The sequence below is a fragment of the Drechmeria coniospora genome, chromosome 02 (assembly GCF_001625195.1).
Source record: "Drechmeria coniospora strain ARSEF 6962 chromosome 02, whole genome shotgun sequence".
NCBI classification, from domain to species: domain Eukaryota; kingdom Fungi; phylum Ascomycota; class Sordariomycetes; order Hypocreales; family Ophiocordycipitaceae; genus Drechmeria; species Drechmeria coniospora.
In genome coordinates, this window is record NC_054390.1 from 5,629,329 (window position 1) to 5,651,718 (window position 22,390).

The 22,390-nt window shown below is 51.2% G+C and overlaps 8 protein-coding genes across 8 annotated transcripts; 4 read left to right on the forward strand and 4 right to left on the reverse strand.

The window, feature by feature from the left end:
• Positions 1 to 152: 152 nt before the first annotated feature.
• DCS_04638 (uncharacterized protein) lies at positions 153 to 581 on the reverse strand (the record flags this gene model as incomplete). The annotated part of the gene is made up of 1 exon (XM_040801945.1): positions 153 to 581. One exon carries the CDS (start codon positions 579 to 581, stop codon positions 153 to 155), a length of 429 nt encoding a protein of 142 aa, XP_040656978.1.
• Positions 582 to 2,460: 1,879 nt separating this feature from the next.
• Positions 2,461 to 3,545, forward strand: DCS_04639 (myb family transcription factor; the record flags this gene model as incomplete). The annotated part of the gene is made up of 2 exons (XM_040801946.1): positions 2,461 to 2,991; positions 3,066 to 3,545. The coding sequence occupies 2 exons, from the start codon at positions 2,461 to 2,463 to the stop codon at positions 3,543 to 3,545; spliced, it is 1,011 nt and encodes a 336-aa protein (XP_040656979.1).
• Positions 3,546 to 3,993: 448 nt separating this feature from the next.
• Positions 3,994 to 5,484, reverse strand: DCS_04640 (protoheme IX farnesyltransferase; the record flags this gene model as incomplete). The annotated part of the gene is made up of 1 exon (XM_040801947.1): positions 3,994 to 5,484. The coding sequence occupies one exon, from the start codon at positions 5,482 to 5,484 to the stop codon at positions 3,994 to 3,996; it is 1,491 nt and encodes a 496-aa protein (XP_040656980.1).
• A 1,457-nt stretch (positions 5,485 to 6,941) lies between these two features.
• Positions 6,942 to 8,230, forward strand: DCS_04641 (Six-bladed beta-propeller, TolB-like protein; the record flags this gene model as incomplete). The annotated part of the gene is made up of 3 exons (XM_040801948.1): positions 6,942 to 6,962; positions 7,015 to 7,245; positions 7,316 to 8,230. 3 exons carry the CDS (start codon positions 6,942 to 6,944, stop codon positions 8,228 to 8,230), a joined length of 1,167 nt encoding a protein of 388 aa, XP_040656981.1.
• A 538-nt stretch (positions 8,231 to 8,768) lies between these two features.
• DCS_04642 (uncharacterized protein) lies at positions 8,769 to 11,206 on the reverse strand (the record flags this gene model as incomplete). Its single annotated transcript, XM_040801949.1, has 2 exons — positions 8,769 to 8,843; positions 9,005 to 11,206. 2 exons carry the CDS (start codon positions 11,204 to 11,206, stop codon positions 8,769 to 8,771), a joined length of 2,277 nt encoding a protein of 758 aa, XP_040656982.1.
• A 2,785-nt stretch (positions 11,207 to 13,991) lies between these two features.
• On the reverse strand, positions 13,992 to 14,552 carry DCS_04643 (plastocyanin-like domain-containing protein; the record flags this gene model as incomplete). Its single annotated transcript, XM_040801950.1, has 1 exon — positions 13,992 to 14,552. One exon carries the CDS (start codon positions 14,550 to 14,552, stop codon positions 13,992 to 13,994), a length of 561 nt encoding a protein of 186 aa, XP_040656983.1.
• A 3,421-nt stretch (positions 14,553 to 17,973) lies between these two features.
• DCS_04644 (uncharacterized protein) lies at positions 17,974 to 19,038 on the forward strand (the record flags this gene model as incomplete). Its single annotated transcript, XM_040801951.1, has 1 exon — positions 17,974 to 19,038. The coding sequence occupies one exon, from the start codon at positions 17,974 to 17,976 to the stop codon at positions 19,036 to 19,038; it is 1,065 nt and encodes a 354-aa protein (XP_040656984.1).
• A 2,101-nt stretch (positions 19,039 to 21,139) lies between these two features.
• On the forward strand, positions 21,140 to 21,829 carry DCS_04645 (uncharacterized protein; the record flags this gene model as incomplete). Its single annotated transcript, XM_040801952.1, has 1 exon — positions 21,140 to 21,829. One exon carries the CDS (start codon positions 21,140 to 21,142, stop codon positions 21,827 to 21,829), a length of 690 nt encoding a protein of 229 aa, XP_040656985.1.
• Between the last annotated feature and the right edge of the window lie 561 nt (positions 21,830 to 22,390).

Consider the following 22,390-nt stretch of genomic DNA (forward strand, 5'->3'; position numbering starts at 1 on the left):
TCCTTCTATGGATACGTACTTACTATCCAAAGCCATCTGCCATCATCCGCCAAGGCAAGATGTGACAACGGCCACGCTCAGAGGGCTATATAGGGAACGTATCAACTTGTAGTTGTGAGCATGCCGCCTTGTCTGTCCACCGTGCCTTTGTGTTACTTGGTCCCCGGCTCAGCTCCAGGAAACCATTCCACGTGCATGTCGCCGTTATGCCCATAGTACACCACCCGTTTTCCGGTCAAGCATGCTTGGTATCCAGCGACACCCGCGTTGACGCATCTTTCGGTGAATTCAGCGTACGTCTTGATTTCTACCCGCTGCTGAATAAGGCGAATTGCGTTGACGATGCCGGCCCCATCCCAGCTCGAATCAAGACGGCCGTTCGATAAAGGTATGGGTATTCTGTGGACTTCATAGCTACCACCTCCAGTCTTGGGTTTGTATGTCGTAACGCTGGAGCTGACAAAGTCGACGTGATACCTTGTAACCCCGAGTTCCATGAGCGCCCCGACGGTTTCCGGAAATGTCTTCCCGGCTGAGTGGACCTGTTCGAATACTCCTTCAATGGTGCTGCTACTCGCCATTTTTGTGATAAATGTTTTGCAATTCGTCAAAGGTTCCGGAGAGAAATAACCGTTGATGAAACTCTGCCGCACTACAAGGCAAAGAAACACGTGAATGCTCACGGCGTGCCTTTATATACCCCCGGTCGGTTCCTGTCCAGGGCGGGGTAATGCGTCGAACAGCCGAAAAGGGGCTATTTACCGCCGTACAATAATAAATAATTCTTGCGTGTACAGTACGCGAGACGTGAGGTAAGAGAGGATGAAGACCCATCACTAAAATGATAGCAACGTGCAATAATGGTATCGAGAAACGGTTGATGCTGGGTGGGTTGCCCCCTTTCCCCTCCAACTTCTATGGATGCTGCTTGTAAAATTCAATGAACTTGGCTTGCCCACACATTCCGCATGTACATACGCCTATGCCCTCGACGAGCAGGAAATGGTTCATGCAGGTTGGTCATTGCAACTCATGAGCCTTTGATATAAACCGGATGGAATCTGTGACTCGAAACAATACCACCAAGCGTGACCGAATTAGAATACGTGCAAAAATGCCTGCATAACCGCCTGTGCTACGAAAAGTCCTGCATTATTACGCTCCGAATGTATATGTATATCGGAGCACGTGGGCAACCGCCTTGGTGGAGCTTAAAATAGAAGCCGTTTGAATGGCTGGATGGTTATTATTACGAATACTTGTATGTATGGGATGCTGCGGAGGATTCGAGTAAGTACATTGTACATACAGTACTTGTTCAGGTTGTGCAGTACGTGCTTATTGACGCGCGCTTACCGGGTCTGCCTGTCATGCTTTCCTCGAATCATCCATCCGACACCACGTTTACAGCCAACGCTCAATCGCTCTCGAGGTTCTTGTGCATGTATTTGTGATGTCTTACCGGATGTCTCTCCATTGGTGGCACCGTCGCAATCAAGTCGGCATGTCCAAGATGGTGCACTTCGCCGTCAAGTGAGCCATCGTCCTATTACCGCCAGCCTCCTTTGCTTCAGTGCATGTCTGCCGCAATGCAATGCAACAAGCCTCCTTCACTTACTATGCATTACCATTGCCACTGGTTTATTCATGTAGGATTTTATTGAAACAATATGAGGAAGCAACAGGATGGTATATGTCTGCTGCTGGTCGACGGACTGGGATGAAATTAACCACCCTGTCTAATACAATCAACCGACTACAAAACACAAACTGCCATCCAACACGACAAGTGTTCTCACGATGGTAGATAATAGATGTGGTGAAAGCCTGGCATCAAGCCATGCGTTCATCTTGCCATCCACAACTGGTTGGCGCTTCCTGATACATGCCGACTCCTACTCCGCAGCCCGGACCCCGGTCCGTAGCCGCCGGCGCGTGCCTCCCGTCATCTTGCCGCCAGTTCCTTTCCCGTACCCCCAACTGGGCCAATATCAGCGGCCAGACACGTCCAGATTTGTCTGCAAGGATGCGGAAGCTTGGTTTCATGCCCCTCAAGTCTCAAGTGTCTGTCTCACCTTGGCATCCCCAGGTGGTGGGATTGGCATTGGGCGCCATCTCAACATCCACAAGCCAACTTAAAACAGCGTCCTGTCCTCTTTCCTGGCCTCGGCCTTTCGCTTCTCAAACACAGCATCTTCTTCCATTTCGACCTTTCCTTTTCTGTTTATTTTCCTTTCCTGTCCGTTCTCAGCTTTCGGCGCGTCCTGACCATCTAATCTGTTGCATCATTCGATCTCCCCGCCCCCCCATCCCTACCAATCCATCGGCCTGCCGGTTTGGCCACCATTTCCCAACAGCACCCTGGTGATAATTATAATATTTTCCTTTCTTCCGAAACGAGCCTATCAGCGGGACTTGTGCTGTTCGGCCTTTTTTTTCTGCCTCGGGTACACCGACAGAATGCCGAAACGAAATGCCAACAACACCGGGTCGCGCACCCCCCTTCCCGATCAGATGGCCGCGGCTGGCCCCGGCCACCCGGTCCTATATACTCAACAGCAGCAACGCAACAACGTTACCACTAACTACTATGCCATACCGGATACATCCGACTCAAATTCTTCCGTGGGCCTCCATGTTCAGCAGCAGCAGCAACGGCAAGTTTGCGACGATTTTCCAGCTCCCATCCCCATCCCGCTGGTACCGCACCGTGCCAGTTCCGGTGCCTGGAGCCCCCAGGACGACAACCAGCTCGTGCTCGCCCGCATGCAAGGGCTGAACTGGAGCCAGATAAAGGACCAGTACTTTCCGAAAAAGTCACCCAACGCTTGCCGCAAGCGTCACGAGCGTTTGATGGAGCGTAAAGGTTCCGATGACTGGGACAACCGCAAGTTGCAGCGGCTAGCCAAGGAGTACATGGGCATGCGCAAGGAAATATGGAGCGGCCTGGCGGCTCGTACGGGTGAGAAGTGGAATGTGGTCGAACAAAAGGTACCATAATATCCCTTTCCCAAAGGGACATGTTGATGCAGAGACCAAGCCTCCGGCTGACACTTCCACCTCAGTGCATGTCCAACGGGATCAAGAACTTGCAGAGTGCTGCCCGCGCGGCAACACGGCGTGAACGTCTCGAGAATGGCCCGCATTTCACAGGATATGATGACGACAGCGGCCTGTCCGGGATCGACCTTACTCCTGATGGTGAAATCCAGCCCCTGAGCTCCTATTCCAGCTATCCGCAGTCCCAGCAACAGTTTCAGCAGCAGCAACAGCAGCAGCAGCAGCAGCAGCATATGCAGCAACACAGTCCGTACGCAGTCGCCTACGCCCCGCCCGGCTACGCCACACAAAACGACTACTCGTCAAGCGTGAGTTCGACGGCGAGCATGGCGGCAGCGGTGGCGGCAGCGACAGCGAGCCGACGGTACACGTCACACGGCAGCAGCGAGAGGAGCAGCCCATATATCGACCCTGAGAGGATCTCTGGCGTCGACATGGGCAACGGAACGGCCATGAACCGCTCGGCTAGGCGTAGGGGGACATGAGCCCGACTTTTCAGCCTTTCATTCTTCCTTTCTGCCCAGGAGGTCATTGTATTAGTCTTGTTTCTCTGGTTCTAGTTTCAACCCATTTCTCCCATCTTGTCATTTCTCCTCTTTTTTTTCTTGTCATCGATGAAGCCTAAATGAAGCATTCTGAGCGTTCTGGAATTGGGAGTTGGTCGTGTGCATTGGGTCCGACAGGAGACATCTATCCCGGCGTGGGGGTCATAGGCTCGCGGCTCATGAGCCATGTTAATATGCCAATTACGCGTCATCTTGTACGTTAAAAACAGCGCAGGGAGGGAATATGAAAACGCTCGATTGACCTTTTACTACAGTTCATGGCTTTTGCGGCGACTGCACGTCTATAGCCTCGCTGGTAGTGTCCACAAACAAACCATGGAGGGGACTCGACCTTCTCCTGCTTCGCTCATACACGGCTGTAAACGACTCACGGCTTGACGGCCGTTTCGGCCACCCTGGCTGCCGTCATGGTCGCCATCTCCTCCAACTCTTCCTCTTCCCACATGCCGTCGTCGTCGGGGGTGCCAAACGCGCTCTTCCAGGCTCTGCTCCACATGCCTTTCTTGTGCAAAAGTGCGAGGATCATGACGCCGGGGAGGTGCCAGACGGTGGCCCAAAAGAGTCCCCGCGCGCTGCCTTTGTGGCCTTCGTACCGCCAGAAGCGCACGGCCTCCCGTACGAGCCACAGATTGATGGGCAAGCTCGTCAGCGCAAAGACCGGCTCCGTCACGCCAGCGGCACAGAGACCGAGGCAGATGGGGATGAAAACGAGGCTGTAGCGCAGGGCAACGCGCGAGTTCCGGGCCGGATTCGTCCAGGCGAGCATGCGCAGGCCGGCAGCCTTGTACTCCTCGCGGATGCCCCAGCTGAGGGCCATGAAGTGAGGGAATTGCCAGGCAAAGAGCAGGGCGGCCATGAGCCAACCACCTGCGGATGAGCCGTCGGCGGCGAAGAGCAACTCCCTCCATGAGCCATCATTGGTCGCCGCCTCGCCAGCTGCGGCTGCCCAACCCATGAGAGGGGGTATGCCACCGACGACGGCGCCTACCCAGGTATTGAAGGCAGTTACCGCCTTCAGAGGCGTGTATATTCCGGCGTACAGGACGATGTTGGACAGGCCGAGGAACGAGACGGTCGGGTTCACGCCATAGAACAAGGCGCAGACACCAGCGGCGCCGGCGAGCATGGCGAAGAGGGCGGCGCTTCGGGTGGAAATTAACTTTCGCACGAGCGGCCGGTTTCTCGTCCGTGACATTTTGGCGTCGGTCGAGGGTTCGTAAAGCATGTTGAGCGCGTTGGCACTCGCCGAGCAGAGGGCGGTGCCGGTGGTGAGGAAGAGCAGCGTTAGCGGGCTCAGGCTCGGCGTGTCGGTCATCGGCGGCGTCAGCATCTCGGGAACTGGGTAGAGGGCGTAAGGGGCCATGGCTGTCAGGACGACGAGGACGGTAAGCCGCGGCTTCGAGAGGGAGAAGAGGGTCGGAAGGATGCGTCGCAGGGAGTTGGCGGGTTGGGCCGCCGCGAGGTTCGCCAGCGTCGTCGAGGCATTGGCGGGGAGGCTTGAGTCGGGGTACCGCAACCCGGCTTCTGCCTGTTTCTGAGCGCGTCGCCGACGATGGGGAGGGAGCTCGGTCGGAGCGGGCGGCGCGTCGGCCGTCGTCGTCGTGGCCGAGTACGATGAGGTCGCCCGAGATCGACGAGCTGCGACGAGTGATTCGAGACAGCCAGATCTCTCAAACAGCCGATTGGACAGAAAGAAACCTGCTCCGGCCAGCGGCTGGAGGCTGACGGGCCTCGGGGCATGCAAGCTCGTGGCGGACGAGAGCCATCGTCGTCGTCTCAGCTCGCGTCGAATTGGCCCAGGAGCAAGGCAAAGAAGGTCCGCAGCGGGGGCGGCTGGGATTCGAGGTGGTGGCCGCATCATCGCCTGCTGGACGCAAGCATGTTGAGCTCGTCACTCCTTGTCGCGCGGCCGAGGCTGTTGAATCAATGGAAGAAGGTTGAGGAGCAAACTCGATCATCGCCATGGAAAGCTTCCCATGGCCCACCAGTGGAGTCATGTGACGAAGCTGCGGCCGTGTCCATCACATATTATTACTGTACGGAGTGCTTACTGTACGTACTCCGCACACGGCACTCCATAAGTACACTGCAATAAGTACTCCGTGCCTGTGCTCCGCACACGTTGATGTATACTGTGCTCCGTACGGAATACAGTGGAACAAATATAATTCCGGCTACCCTATAGAGACAACACCATAAATCAATCCAGGTCCAAGACTGCAACTCCCACGAGCAGACTGCCTATGTTTCGAGCGCCACCGATGCATTTTGGTATTCCTCTTTCCTTTAGATCTTGAAAAATGCGCCATTCTCGCCAGTTCATCAAAGTTCATGAATCGATTTGGTGGTTTTGATCATGACCCACTGAACTGTGCCTCGGATCCCCAACAGCATCGGCTTGCTCTCCCAATGACCCTCCGTGTCGGTGACGATCGATTCATCAAATCAAATGCAACATGTGGCGATGAATACTGCATTCTTAATGGCAAGCAATGAAAAGGCCGCGACTGTTGCAGTAGGAGACTGGCGATGGCGTCCTCAGATTAGTAACGTCCCTCCCAGCAAAAATTGATGTCAATTCGATCGGCTTACGTCTGCACAGAAATCAAGTGGTACCGACATGTTGCGGGCATCTCGGTCGGACGACTATGGGTCCTTGCATATTGCAGACATTCACGGCACTATTGAGGATAGAAGGGCTGGCGGAGGACCGTTCGTTGAGTATGTGCCTCCATGCTCCTGGCTTTCGGCAAGCAACAAGACGGGTCGACGGCTGCTGGTGTACCCTGGACGACATCGGCTGGGGCAGTGTTTGCTATTCGTAACCAACCCCGCATCAACATCAATATACTGACAGTGACAAAGCTACTATTTTGACAAGCTCACATATCTACCATCGTCTGCATGGACTCCTTACAAGCATGGCCATCATCATTATTGCGCCGGATGAGCCGCAGCTGGGTTCTCCATTTGTCGACTGTACTCCGCACATGACACTGGTATACGGACTCCAACCCTTGCAGGCGCCGGAATTCGCAGGCCTCGGATCAACATAGTTAAGAGCAATCGTCAAATTCCGTTCCGAGACACGGTTCACAGCATATACATGTATGTACTCCGTACACTCAACGTTTGCCGAACCCCTCCTCGAAAAAAATCATTTCCTTGTATGTTACTCATCAGCAAGCCCCGAGTTGCACGGATCATTCCGAATGTCTAATTCCTCCACATTATCCCGCACATCATCCTATCCAACGCGTCAGAAGCCTCTGGATGATCATAGTTTGATCCCTTCTCGCAGCATCTCTCGGCAAGATGGGCCTTTCATCTGCATTTGTAGGTCCTCTGTCGAAGCAACACAAAATATACTAATCTCTGACGTCTGCAGCTGCTCTTGGCGCTCGCCGCCCTAACCCCCTTCCTCTATGAGCGAAGTCAGGTGCTGGTCATGTTTTACAACAATGCTCCCGAACGCCTCGTCAAGATCAACACGTTCAAAAGCCACAGCGTAAAATTCGCCGATCGCATCAGGAGCTGCGAAGATGTGCTGCTTCTAGAGGACGAGGGCATCGCCGTTTTGGCCTGTGACCCTGGTCGAGAGAGGTGGAACACGGTCATGGTAAGTGGGACGGATGATGCGGGAATGGTTCCATATTTCCCCTGTTCGTCTCACTAATCCACCTGCACAGGGCGTCTTTGCTCCTGGACCCGTCGCCGCCGCCGGGCTCTATGTGTACGACTACAAGGTTGCGGCCGATGAGGACGCGTTGCGGAGCATCGAGCTCGTCAACTTCACCACCGCCGCCGACTTTCACACTCTCGGCATGGCATACGACAAGACCACGTCGACGCTCTACGTCTCGAACCACGCCAAAGCTGGTCCACGGATTGAGACATTCAAGCTGAGCATCGGCGAGCTCACAGCGACCCATACCCGGACGATTCAGCATACCCTCATCAACGGCCCCAACGCCATCGCGCTGATCAACAGTGACGAGTTTTACGTCTCCAACGACCACTATTTCACCGCAACCTGGTCCAAGGCGCTCTCCAAAGTAGAGACCTATCTAGCACTGCCTTTAGGAACCGTCGTGCACGTAAAAACACACGGCGGCGAAACCCGGGCCAGCGTCGTTGCACGCCTACCATTCGCCAACGGCATCGAGATTCTGAACAGCACCACCGTCGCCGTTGCTTCAACCAGTGGTTCAGTCGTCAACCTGTATGATGCCCGGAGGGACGGTTCGCTCACCTATCGATCCCGCATTCGCGTTCCGTTTCTGCCCGACAACATGTCCCTCTCCGGGGGAAAGCTTCTCATCGCAGGCCATCCACATCCACCTGCTCTGACAAAATTTACGGAGACGCGGCGCATTTGTAACGATCCAGACGCGCTAGAGGAGGCGTCCAGCGAGATGAAAGAGTATTGCGCAGTCGGAAACGCACCATCTGCGGTCGCCGAATGGAGCGAGTCGACCGGCCTGAGAATGCTGTATCTTGATACGTTGTACCCAACCAGCGCCACGGCTGTGAGAGATGTAAACAGGGGAGTCGGCATTGTGTCTGGCCTATACGCAAAGGGAGTATTGGTCTGGAGAAATTGATGAGCGAGGCGGCGACGGCACGGGTTATTGTCTGCCGATGGTACGTGGAGGATTGTTCCCCGGCACCGATACCCAACCATCCCGTGAAGGAGGCCAGCATAGACCGGACACCTCACACGCACCTCGCGAATGACCATCTTCTAGCTTGGACCCCGCTGACTTCTTCCCCCAGCATTTTATTCGACTTGGGTGACCGTTACCGATTTCTCAGAGTAGATCGGACTATACCGAGCCTCACGTTGGCACCATGGACTGTTAGCCTCGATATTGTTCGCATCACGGCATTCGATAAACAAACAGCGAATTTGTTAGCCCGGCCAAATTCGCTCATTCATTCCACAAACAGGATATGTTTTGTAGATAAGCCTGGACAACACGTCGTTCTTTCCCAGCCATGTACAGTAGACGGGAACAAACATTGAATTGCCAGCTCCACTATATGCGATATTATCCACTGCTCGCTCAATGAACTAAATGTACAACCAATATTAATAGGTACCATTCCTTGAACCATTACCCGGCACCATTTGTCCTTGAGCTAGTGTGATACATGGAAGATTTGTTGAATGATCTTTGCGTGACGAATTCGGAAGACGATTGACCCACCACGTCGCTATTGTTTAGTTAGCATACCGCTTTGATACAGAGTGAAGATGAACCAAAGAGTGCAAATGCACGTCTACTACGCCCGTGCGAAGTTCGATGAGGACGCCCTCGGACATAGTGGATTCACACACTGCAAAAAGGATGACGAATCCCACAGGGTGCCCGTACCTTCTTAACATGTCCATTGGTGCCCCCTGAAATCTTATCGTCAATGGAGAGTGTCGTATCCTCATTCGTTGCGTTGGGAGACGACGTCGGACTAGTTTTGGGCGTCTCAATGTCTAAGGTGTGAACCCGGGGAAAGATCGACAATGTAGTTTCTGCTCCTGCTTTATGCATGGTAGTGGGTGAATGAAGGGTCTTGTCTGCCTGATATACTGGTACTGCAAAAGGGGACGTCGCGTTGGGAGAGGAAGCCGTCGGACTAGTTTTGTGAGTTTCAATGTCTCGGGCGTGCATCCGGGGAAAGATTGACAATGTAGTTTCTGATCCGGGCCTATGCATTCTAGTAGGGGAGGAGAGGACGTTATCTGCTTGATGTTCCGGTACTGCGGTAGCCGTCATCGCACTGGGAGTGGAATTGGTTGGTCTAGTTTTGGGAGCTTCAACGTCTCGTGCATTAGTTCGGGGTAGCATCGACAATGTAGTTTCTGCTCCAGGCCTATGCATTGCTGTGGGAGAAGGATGGGCGTGGTCTGCTTGATTTACCGGTGGTGCGGTAGCATTCATCGCGCTGTGCGTGGAAGTGGTTGGACTAGTTTTGGGAGTTTCAATGTCTCTTGTATTAGTTAGGGGAAGCATCGACGATGTAGGTTCTTCTCCGGACCCATGCATTGTCGTGGGAGAAGGATGGACGTTGTCTGACTGATATACCTGTACTGCGGTAGCAGTCATTGCGCTGTGTGTAGAAGTGGTTGGGCTAGTTTGGAGAGTTTCAATGTCTCGTGTATTAATTCGGGGAAGCATCGAAAATGCCGTTTTCGCTCCGGGTTTATGCATTTTGTTGGGTGAAGAAAGAGAGTCGTCTGGTTGAGATATTGCGGTAGGAGATACTGGCTCGTCACCTTCGTGTGGTTCCTCTTGTGTAGGAGACAATTTCCCGCGCATTTCGCATGTCCGTGGCGTTTCAGAGACGAACTCATCTTCTTCTGCATGTGACTCGAGTGTAGGCCCCATATCGTTGGCGTTCGAGGATTGGCTTGGTACCTTGCGAAGGCTCAGCATTCGCCGGCCCCCAAGCAGCATACTGCCACGGTTCGAGAATGTAAATTTGTCAAGGTAGAGTTCGTCACCGAGACTCCTGGTCGGAATAGGGACCGCTAGTGGTGTGAACTTGATATGGGGAATAACAATTGGAGTAAAGATTGGAGCGACGACAGGGGCGACGGTAGGAGTGACAGTCTGGGGGAGAGCAGAACTGTCAATAGGAGTGACGTAAGGGGTAACAGGCGGAGCCGTCTCCGGTTTCTCCAAGGCTGCAAAAAATGCACTCTGCATATTAGGGGTCATAGTGTCGCCATTCATTATCCGAGATTGCCGTTTCTCCCTCGCAGAGTATTGACTATCTCTCTTCCTCACGGAAGAGTTTGTTCCTGCTCCTTGTACCGTTGGTCGAAGGGCCGATTTGCGTCGAAGTTTTCTCTTCGGCTTAGTCCGGTAACAATCAGGCCTTTCCGAGTCTCCTGATTTCGTCATTGCAACCGCATTTCCGCCGTGGTTGCCTGCTTTGGCTTTAGGCTCTTGGGACACCAGGTTTGGCTCCCAGTTGTTCTTGTGGTCCTCATTCGACTCATGCCCGCTCACCTCCTCTTGAATTACCGTTGTCGTGTTAGATGAGAAGTGATGGTGGTTTGTCGGTCGAATCATGCCATCACTATTCGCTCTACGAGAAACACTCAGCGCATCTATCGCATCGCTTAATTCGTTGGCAGCATGAGGATTGCTCATGGTTCTGGAGTGTGATTGTTGCTTATTGGTCATCGAGGCGTGAGAATGGTTGAATACGATGCTCCCTCTTTTCGAGAAGGAGAATCCAGAGGAGAATAGCCTATCGATGGCCTTCTTCTTCGACAATTTCGTCGCCGACGGCGGAGGGGGCGCAGGGGGTAAGGGTCTGGAAGCATCGTCCATTGTTGAGCTCGATCGCAAGGGTTCCAGGGGCCTCTTGGCCACTTCAGTTGGTGGAGACACTTCCCGAACTGCTGGTTGCGCGACGGCCATTGAACCCCCCCTGCCCGCTTGCTCGGCGATGGACGTAGGCGATGTCGCGTCGCACAGCAACACAGTATTAGTATTCGTATCGACATAGGCATCTTCGCTCGGGCATTTCGAAGAGAAGGATGCTCGCCCGAAACCTCCCGGAGTCGGCATGGTGGGCGAGTGACCCGAGTCTCGCCTCACGTGAACGGACTTGGTTGCGGGAGAAAAGGATCTTCCGGGTTGTCGTTTCGCTCGAAGTGGAGAGAGGGGAGGATAATAACGTGGCGGCGGCTCAACGACGATAGTGCTACAAGTCCTGGATGCGTCACTGGATTGCGTTGTAAATTTTATGGTGCTGGCTGTGCTGGGAGGACGGAGTGGATTGCGAGCCGGCGGAATCGGTATCGGTGGCTGCCCTTGTTTAAGAAATTCATACCGCAGAGAAACGACGGAGGCCCGCACGGGCTCATCGCTCTTGTCCGTTCGAGGGTCGTCATCTTGAAGAGACGAAGATCTCCTTGCTAACATTTTACGCACGCAGTTTCCGTTCCGGTATGACAACGCTTCTCCAGTATGACGGATTTCTGCCTGGGTGTTGAAGCGAAAGAGTCATGAAGTTCGAAACGAGCGACTAGATAGTGTTGATGATAAGATAATTTGATACAACAATTTATCAAATTATCTCTGTCGAGACGTACTTGGGTTGGTTCGCAGTCATTAGTGGTGGAAGCCAAGTTGGATTGCAAGCAGCCTCTTTTGCGATTAGCTATTTGCAGGATTTCATCCTCGGAAATGGATTAGAACTGCGAAGATTGTACAAGAGGGGATCAGCATACCAGGAACAGAACGAGGTCGGCATCATTGATGAGATTAAGAGCATTGCATGGGGCGATTCTGTACTGTTATTGAGACACGTGTTCCGCAGAATAGGCATCATTAAGGTAGCGTCGGTGATCCTCGACACGCTACGGCAGGACATCCCGACAAAGTTCAGTCTTGAGACCCAATCTCCCCATTCCACTGGGCGACAGCTCCGTCTCTCGCTCTCCAATGAGATGACGCTCAAAAAGGTGACTGCCTGTATGGGTGGGGAACAAAAAACTTTAAAGTACTCTTATCACGGTGGAAGAAAGTCGGTTCCCTTTAGTGTTGTTTCAACAGTCCAATGGTTTCGCCACATAACAGCTCCAGGCTCCTATTTTCTTTCAAGTGTGTTCTATTGTCCCATGCAGTACAAAATCGGATGAAACAATAATATGCAAACCGGACAGTCAAGAGCGACGAATTAATGGCACCCAGGTTCACACCAGGAGTTCGGAATGAACCGCAATAGAAGTGTCCTTCCACCTAGTAAACGTATGTAAGATCGGATTATATATGGAGTCGATACGATCTTCTGCCAAGGAGGGCACAAGACCCCATGAGCTAGGACGAGCCAGCGCTTCCATAAGGCTCCGCATTGCGGGCCATGGAAACCAAGTAGCTGCTCTGGACTCCGTTTGATTGAGGTATTGTTGGGAGAAAATACATACTACTACTTGGAGCACCTTGCAACAATGGTCTGGCCAGGCCTTTGTGGTGTCATTCGTGGACCGTCGAGGGGTGATGAATGGATCCCGCCCCGCCTCCGCATCGTTAAGTGCCGTCATTGTTTGTGCCAACATATGTGAATGACCTGTCACTTTATAAACTTTACACTTGCAAGAGGCGAGACAACTTCTGAGACAGCCCATGCTTCTATGCTATTCCCGAATAGAACTGGCTCATTCATGGTCCGAGGCAGGTTCGACAAGAAAGGGTACCTGTGTGTGTGTGTATTCTGGTACCTGTTCTAACCAGCCATGTGCTCCAAGAACTGGGTCGATGCCATAACGGGGCGGGTGATGTTGATGTCAAACCTGAATCAAGGCTTGCGCTCGCTGTCATCGGACCAGTTTCTGATCGGTGGCTGTTGACGCTGGAGTTGGACTACCGAAACGTAGTTCTTATTAATCCACTTTTCACTGTAGTTCCATGTCAGGTTGCGGCCCGCATGCATCCAACAAACATCGGGTATAAGTACATCAAGATGCCATGAGTCATTATCAAGACTACAACAACCAGATATCACGGCAACAGGCGGATGAAAGTGCAAAAGTATTGGCCTATCCGCTGGATGAACAGTGATACTGTTGTGGGAGCTGCAGGAGCACGCCAACAACGGTATTCTACCAGTAATTCCAATGAGTAACTTGGTGTGCGTGAAGTAGTCTGTTTTGCTTTAGCTTCGTGACGTGACCTGATTCCTGCCGGGACAAAGGGTTGCAAATAAATCTTGAGAATGGAAAGAGTGGAACTGAAAACTGTCTAGACCGCCACATGATACAAGCATTGACTTTGAAGACATTCGCACCCTGCCCATGGACAGTAACCGGTAGCGTATGATACAAGCATCGACTTTGAAGACCTTAGTACCCTGACCATGGATAATAACAGATAGCATATGATACAAGCATCGACTTTGAAGACCTTAGTGCCCGGACCATGGATAAAAACAGATAGCATATGATTAAAGCATCAACTTTGACGATGTTTGTACGCTGCCCATGGACTATAACGCAGAGACACGATAATCTTGACTGACAGCACCCAAATCATGCGGATGCCGTCACATGTAATTCCACCACAAATGTTCATTTCACGCCGAATATTAAACTTCTATCAGACTATTCTGGCTCCTCGGTGACCCGTTTCCATATTTCTTGCGAGATTTCAGAAATGTAAGTTAGCATTGTCTAGCAATCACCACTCCCTACTCTTCAAATTCCCTCCGTTGACGATGATAACTCAAACTCAGCAGCATTCCAGAAGATCTTCAAAACATACCAAAACACCCCAGCACAACTCATCACATCATGCGCAGTGTCCCGCCGTCGATATATTTAGACCCCAACCCAATTTATGGTAGTTTATCAACTTAAAACCCCCCGTTGGGGTTTGGGTTCCTGATGACCTTTCCACCCTGAACAACTGGCGGAATGACGGACACACCAGTCATGGCAGCGAGCTCTTTGTGACGGGCAAGGCTGAATCTCTGATTGTCAAAGTTCTGGTTGATGACACCGACCATGCCGTTCTGACAATGTGAGCCGCCCTGCTGGGGACAGTAGTACCAGATGGTCTTTTTGTCCTCGACAACAATTTGGAACACATCCGGGGCCTGGCCCTGCTGGGTGAAAAAGTTGAATCCGGCAAAAAATGAGGCACCATCTGCTAGAGGCTGACACGGATTACCAAAGTTGGACTGCGCAATGGAGTGGTTCCTCGGGAGAAAGTGCCATTCGATGACGTCGCCAATTTCGGCAACGACGTTGTCGGGATCGAAGCGAAGACCAGCAAGGCCGGCGACGACAGAGTGAGTGACGCCCGTGTGAGGAACTGTCTTGGATGCATCTTGACGAACAGTGAGAGTCGGTGCAGCGGAAACAGTGGCAGCCACAACCAGGGCAACGAGCGCGAATGTCCGATGAGAGCGCATTTTTGAGACTCGGTTCCGAGTTAAGCTCTTGTTAAGTAAATCAAAGCTATTAGGCTGGAGGGAGTTGTTTGTGCAATGACGGTTGATTTAGAAGTAATGTTGAAAGTGATGACAGTATCAGGATTTGGACCGATCCGAGAGTTTATATACCTCTTCAAATGATAGTCATGACCCCGTTCCCAACTTCCGTGGTGATGGCCTTTGCGATGTACAGCCCTCGGTGATGCTTACATCCGAGTGAGGCGCACACAGTACAGCTGCATGGCGGTGAAGGAGAGCTAGGTGAGATTTAGGTAATCATAAAGTCAGGGGGGGTAAATTTACCCAGATATATTTAGAAGTGACACATTTCTGAGCCGCAAGGACATCATCTGCAGGGGTACTAATTGGTCAGCTCGAACATTGTTTACCCGATTGGGGCGCAGTTACTGAAACATCGAACAGTTGAATCGTCGGATTTCACTTGTCCATGCTTTTTGCTGGTGATAGCGTCACGCGGGGAAAAAGCTGACAAACAATATTGCCTAGTCCAATGGTGGTGATCATTCCTCTTTTCGAGGGAATAGATCAAAGATTGCGCATCACTCACGGGATGGTTCAGGCCAGGGCTGGAATCTGGCTGTTCCTGCTGCCAGCTCCGCTGGCCAGTGTGCCGCAAGCTTGGGCTTCATCAGCATCACCAATAACAGCACATTATAGCATAATCATGACCTCGGAAACGAATGGGGCTGAAGTTGGCTGGCTATTGCAGCGGTAGTAATTCAATGCAGAACTCTGACACCAGGTACAAATGTGGCTGATGGCTGACAGCTGGTTTGTCACAGAGCCGTAGCTGGAGGATCGTCTCAACCACTAACCAACAAGAGTCAATGGTCAGGAAAGAAGAGGGCTAATGTCTGTCTCCCATTGGATTTTGAGCTGCTATGCTTGTTGTACATAACCATGCGGTAAAACAAATCATGGATGGCGTCCGTTACGTGGACCGATTGCTGCCGCCGCAACATGCGTCATGATCATTAGGTGAACGCTATGGGGGAAACCCATGCATAATCACAGCTTCAAACGTCCAGCATGTTGATTGAGGCACTACAGCGATGCCAAAGGTAGGTAGTTTCCTTTGACTTCAATTGCCAGGTGCATCAGCTGTTACTGTAGTCCACTGAGCCTCCGCAGGGATGCGTAGCCCCTGGCGATCCAGAACGAAACTACACTTCGGTGGAAGATTTGACAAGGGAATCAAGAGGATGACCTACAGGTGAAGGAATGCCTGAAGGATAAGAATACTGTACACTGCTTCCAATTGGACATGTCCATTGCCAAACCGTGAGGGCACCGATCACGATTCGCGCTCCGAGCCTCCAGAAGCACTGACTTAGCGTTTGCCATTCGAACATGACCCATGCTCCAAAAAAAATCTTCGAAGTTTGCATATTTGCAGAAACTCATCACGGTAGCCGCATCGAACTTTGTGAATTCGTCTCGAACAACATCAACAACCGAAGCGACAGCTAAAGTTTGGAGGCATACTATACGAGCGCATTTCGGACGGACGTCCGCCAAACACAAGTTCTCTCAGTATGCCAAATAATGGGTGCTGAAATCAATCAGTCTTGATGGTAACACGGAATGCAATGAACCTAATTGTACATGGAACGGTGGCGATCAGCTGGTTTCCGAGGCGTGTGAGCCAACATTCACACACGCCCCACGAGCTCCAAGGATTCGATTGTCTGTCCAAGACGTCATCGCAATGAAAAAGTGATATGCAAGAGACGTTTCAGCTTCAGTTTAGTTGTTTGAACCGTCACATGCCCCGAGAAACCCGATTTGAACGATGCCTAAAGCTGTGCTATGACGCTAGCAAGAGCTGCATCGTTTGGGGAATGGCAAGCAGGGCTATTGAACGGCATATGACTACACTCGTTGCCACGAAAGCAAGCATGGAGGCAACGTAATGCAACTCACAGACCACGAGAGACTATGTGTGCCCTTCTGTATTGCATCATGGTGTCCGTGCAAAACATAGGACGAAGTACGTGGCCTTTGCAATTGTAGCCAATGTTCCGCTGAAGCGGGCCACGTCTATCTGAGAAAATAGCGGCCAATGTGATACGGTGATAGCACAAGCAACCGGTGTGACGGTTCGGCGCTGCAGCCACGTGGCGACCGACTCAAGCATCCCAGTACCACAAGGTGCGACGGCGGTCCCAAGGACTTACGAGTAGGGTATGGTGGCCGGTCGCTTGGGTCGGTACAGGTCGACTTTCTAGGCAACTAAATTGGCGCTTTGACTAACGACTCTACGATGTTTGAGCCGTGGCTGAGAGCTTAAATCCCAAGCGTTGTCCGTGGCTTCAACGCGCGTCGTATTCCCACCCACACCGATATTGTCCGTGGTGAAGCATCTTACCGCTTCTTGGCACTTGTGCTAAACGATTCGTCCAAGACGCGAGATAATTGCAATATTTCTCTGAACGGTTGTCACGCAACGGAATGGAATTGTAGTAGGTAGGCATGGGTATGCATTTGGCAATGTCGAAGTGTGAATTTCACTCAGGAGGCACGTACTTTTATTAAGTAGGAACAAATAGCTGCACATACAATGATATGTTCCTGGACTTGCAATTGTTATTTTCCACTCCTCTGGCCGCAGGCCGGTTCGCCGAAAGGGTACTATCATGGGCAACGGACTATTAGTATTCACCTAGTTATCTGGCTGCCGTCGGTGGCGTGGCTTCGGGTCCGCCCCGGACCCGCACAGGCTCGGATTGTGGAGAAGTCGGAGCTGGCGATGGTGACTATGAGCTGTTGCAGGCTGAAAAGAAGAAGAGGTACGCGACATGTACTCGTGTTCGTACTTGTACTCACTTGTAGGCAGCAGGAAACATTGCCTTGACGACCAGTTATGTCGTCTAATGCTGCCTTGAGCAGACTCTATCAGTCACCTTCACCGTCCGGGTTTCGTGTCCTCGTCCTTGCTGAACTCTAATTCATGCCCAATCCATCTGTGGATTCCACCTGTCTTCTGCTTGTTTGACCTCTTTCGAGGTTAACTAGTTGTGCATGAGCACTCGTCTAGGCGACTATAATAATACATGACGGCTGCTGCAGAATCACAGCTTCTCCCTTCGCCTCACACGACGTTTGCATCGAAGCCTTGTTGGTATTTTGCTGCTACTCACCGGATGGTTCATTGTCTGGCCAGCTAGGCCAACTCTTTACATCCCCTTTCCCTTCCTTGAACACCGGTAAATTCTCATCGGTCCTCTCCTTATTAGGCCTATCCACTGTCCTTTGCGCGTAATCCTAGACGTTATCGGACGAGGCCTGGACGCCAAAGATTACAAAATCAATTCATCCATTTCCCTTTCCCCTGGGAGTATTCACCACCTCTTTCGTCACATATCGATCATAAATCATCATGATTGTCCAAAACGTTCTCACGCTCGTCGCCTTTACGGCTCTCTCTCAACAAGCGCTAGCGTTCAACCCATATCGTTACGTCCTTCGGCACGCAGCAGATAAGCGAGCTGTTCGGATCGTAACAGAGTGGGAAACAAAACACGTCATCGTACACCAAGGCGCAGTAACACCGGCAACGCAGGCCGTTGCTGACGGATCCTCCGCCAATGTGGCCCAGGCCACGTTGACGGCATCTTATGCTTCTGCTGTTGCCTTGTCGTCTTCCTCCACGTCGGCCGCAGCCGCGGCTACGCAAAACCCATATCGCAATGGAACTAGCAGCGTTGGTGGCGCAAACAACAGCTCCATGCCGTTTCCCTCGAAGCGAGGTCTGGCATATAACGACGTATCCATGGCCAATCTTCTCGGCGCATCTTGCCCTACCTGCAGCTGGGCATACGACTGGGCTGCCTCAACAACTGGCCTCAGCTCCAATCTCAACTACGTACCAATGCTGTGGGGTGATCAATCGGATCGCGCGAGCACATGGGACTCGAATGCAGAGAAGGCAATCGCCAGTGGCTCCAAGGCCTTATTCAGCTTCAACGAACCCGACCACACCGGTCAGGCCAACTTGTCTCCCCAACAAGCCGCTGCCAGCCACACCAAGTATATGAACAAGTACGCTGGAAGGATTCTCATTGGCGCTCCCGCCATCACCAACAGCGGCAATGCCAATGAGGGCATCCAGTGGCTCCAAAATTTTGTGAGCGTTTGCAATAGCCAGTCGGAGAAGTGCCACTACGACTTCTGCAATGTTCATTGGTACTCGGAGGCTGAGTATGCCAGCACCCTTTTTGACCATCTTGAGGCCGCAAACAAGGCTTGTGGTGGTAAGCCCATTTGGCTGACTGAGTTTGCCCCTACCGCGGGTGACACCGAGGGTTTCTTGAGGAGCGTTGTCCCCAAGCTGGATGCACTTGGGTACCTACATGCCTACTCCTATTTCATGGTCAAAACTGGGAGCTTGATGTCCAGCGCCAATAGCATTAGTTCTCTTGGCAAGCTCTACGCCAGCATTTGAACATGGATATCTGGGTCGCGACATCTACAGACGAACCTAACGATAACATTCACGGCTGCTGCTACTTTCGCTCTTGCATCAAATGCGCAAATGATTATTGATATACTGCTCAAATTATTTCGAATTGAGCAGGATATATGATTCAATGACCAGACTGCATCACGCAATTCCTCACCCGGCAAAAAGGTGGACGACAGAGGTCTTTGGCGTGGTTATATGACCCAAATCATCTTGCATCGTTCTTTTTCTTCTTCTTCTACTATCACTACATGATACCACCAGATCATCCGTTTTACAGCATCTCAAAGCTCCTGAAAACCAACAGGAAAGCTCAGCGCATTCGCGTCACGAGGTTGTACTATTATAGATACCATTCGCTATATGATGTAGTCTTCTCCGCATAGAAGCCACTCGTTGCATGCCAACCGTGTTCCCACTTATGAAAGTGAAGATGCTCTGCATGGTGGATGCAAAGAATGTTGGCCATTCACCACCCAATATGAATCTACACGAGGGTGGAGTTCGGTTACACTCGTAGGTCATAGATGTTGATGTTACTTAGTAATTTGAATCATGATGACGGCTTCTGAACTAAGAACTGACTCGAAACTTCGGAGGCAAGTACATTCCGATTTTGACCCTCACAGCCAACCTTCCATCCTTGACACACATGAGGGAAGCATGCATTATCAACCACAAGAACCCAGAAGGAACAGCTTGGCGCTTGCTGCATTCAGCTGTACGCGGCTGTGCTGGGAAGGATCAGCAAATATGTCGAACACGACAGTGGAAAGTTCGGCCGATGATGGAAATCCTTGTCAATAGTGTCCTTTGATGCGGGGGAGGTGGGCCCTCGAGGGGGGGGGGGCCAGTTCTCGTGATTTCTCGAGGCAGATGGTTGCCTTGCTGAACTAGCATGGTCTTTGTGACAGATCCAAAAAATTGACCAATGTGTATATCCCGTATAAGGTGATTGGTGGTGATAGTAGCTAGCATACCCCAAGAGGCTGTCATCATTTCCCCGAACCCGAAATGAGCTATCGGGTACACTGCCGCCAAGATGCCCGGGAACTCCTGCATCACTCAAGGTCACAGCCAGGCGGCAGCTTCGGCGGAGGCGCTGGAGTTTGGCGACTATCGCGTGCCCTGTTTACGATACACAATTTCAGGAACGACATAACATGAGCAGATCAATGTCTACCTTGTCCAAGCAGTTGTCACGTTCAACAGACGGGCGATGAATATCCTCTGGCAAACTTCATTGTACCAACGTTGTATGAAATGTAGTTTTACAAACTGTGACTGAAGCTGACGGTGTTGATGAAATCGTTGGTGGTGAGCTAAACATCAAGCCAAGGGGTTGATTAGGCATCCCACCATCCACAAGGGAGTGCACTAATGAATAATAGACGTAGTGTAGCAGGCGGTGCGACCATTCTGCTACCGCCTCAGTAACGCATAATGTGGCGGCCGCCCCCGGCGCCAATAGCGGCAAATGACAGATAGTGCTGCAGAAGTACAAAGTTGTGATGACAAGAATATTCAGAGATTGATTCCCACGAAGATATACTCTACGAAAAATTACAATGTTACAACTTGATGACTGCTGGCTTCAAGCATCGGATGTTGATATTCTTATTCTCATATCCAGTGGCCGTCGTCATAGTTGTAATCTTATTGGCAAAGCAGGCAAGATATTGAACGTGTAACGTGTAAGGATCAACTCGTTGCCACATTAGTGCTAACTATCGCTCACTCACCCAACCTAGCGGTCTCCGCTATTTATTCGCTCTTGCGTGTACAGATAGTTTTAAATTTCAACCTAACGATTCCCGGACTTTGCTTCCCTCAATCCGGACACTCATGACGAGGAACTGCCACTTTAAACTTCTCAATCTGACGGAGGCTGGGTGACAATGGACACGATGCATATCGAAATGTTTCAATAAGCCGGTTGACACGGTCATATACGTATATGAGATAGTAACCCGGTATACCTTTGTGTTCGTGATACCTCACTCACGTTGCCATAATCAAGCCAACACACCTTGTTCAACTCTGGAACATACATCACATGCGTAGCTACAACAAATCCTGAATTATGCTGGCGCTGGGAGGAGACAAGCGGAGTGAGAGGCGTGTTGCCAAACACTCAGATGCTGGACATCACAAGCAACTCTCCTCTCAACCCATTACCCGGCAAATGATTAAACACATTGCTCGCGTTGCCAGCAGGGTTATGACGTGCCAGTCGAGCATTTCCTCTAGCTGTTTTAATCCGCGTCAGATGCCATCGAAAGACCGTTCCGATGCAATAAAGCGGCAGGATACTTCTACAACCACAGTTTTCATACATGATTTCCCGACACTGCACGACTTCATCGGCCATATCGTCAAGGCGTGCAAGGTGACCGCACCTGCTCTGTTAGCTGCTCTCGTCTACATGGGCCGTCTGAAGGCCAAGCTGCAACCCGGACACTGGGGTTTACGTTGCACACCGTATCGCATTTTTCTCGCCTCACTCATCCTAGCCGATAAATTTCTATACGATACCGCGTTCAAGAACAAACAATGGGCCAGGTTTACGATGACGTACTATGCGGGACATACTTTTGGGTTCGATATCGGCGACATTAACGTGATGGAAAGAGAAATGTTGAAGCTACTAAACTGGGATCTGCGTGTGACCGACACGGACTTATATAAAGAACTAGATCACCTCGCCATGCCTTTCTGGCATAGAGAAATCTGGATGGAACTAGGTTCACGACTGACGATAAAAGCGAGCTAAAGTTGTCAACATGAATCGAACAAATTACCAACTACATCGCTGAAGTTCACATATTCTAACCCTCGCTCACCGTCTGGCTTTGTACTTCAATCATCTACAAGCTGTCTCATAGACTCTGGCTGATTCATACTCTCTTCCCGCCATCGTAATCCCGAGTCTCTTTCTGGGACTGCACGACAAAAGGAAGTCATGAGAATTCTAACGTCATGATTCTCAGCAGAGTTCCACAAAGGCATGATGTCATGTTGCTCGTCAGAAAGTCTTCAATGTTCCCAAGTTCCGAATTCAGCATTGTCGCCATTGCGATAGAAAATTGGGCTTGATTAATATTACACATAGCGACCTTTTGGATATAATCAGGTTTTTAATCAAGTATTATTGACACGATATTCATCATGATGTGACACGTGAAATTGAGACTTGAAATTTATTCGCATTTCGAATAATTTGCACTGCACATATATGCACATGGTTTATTTGACAGGGATCTTCCTCCAGGATCAGAAACATGCGCATAATTCATTCGCAAACTCTGCTAGCAAGGCAACCCGCACTGTAGTT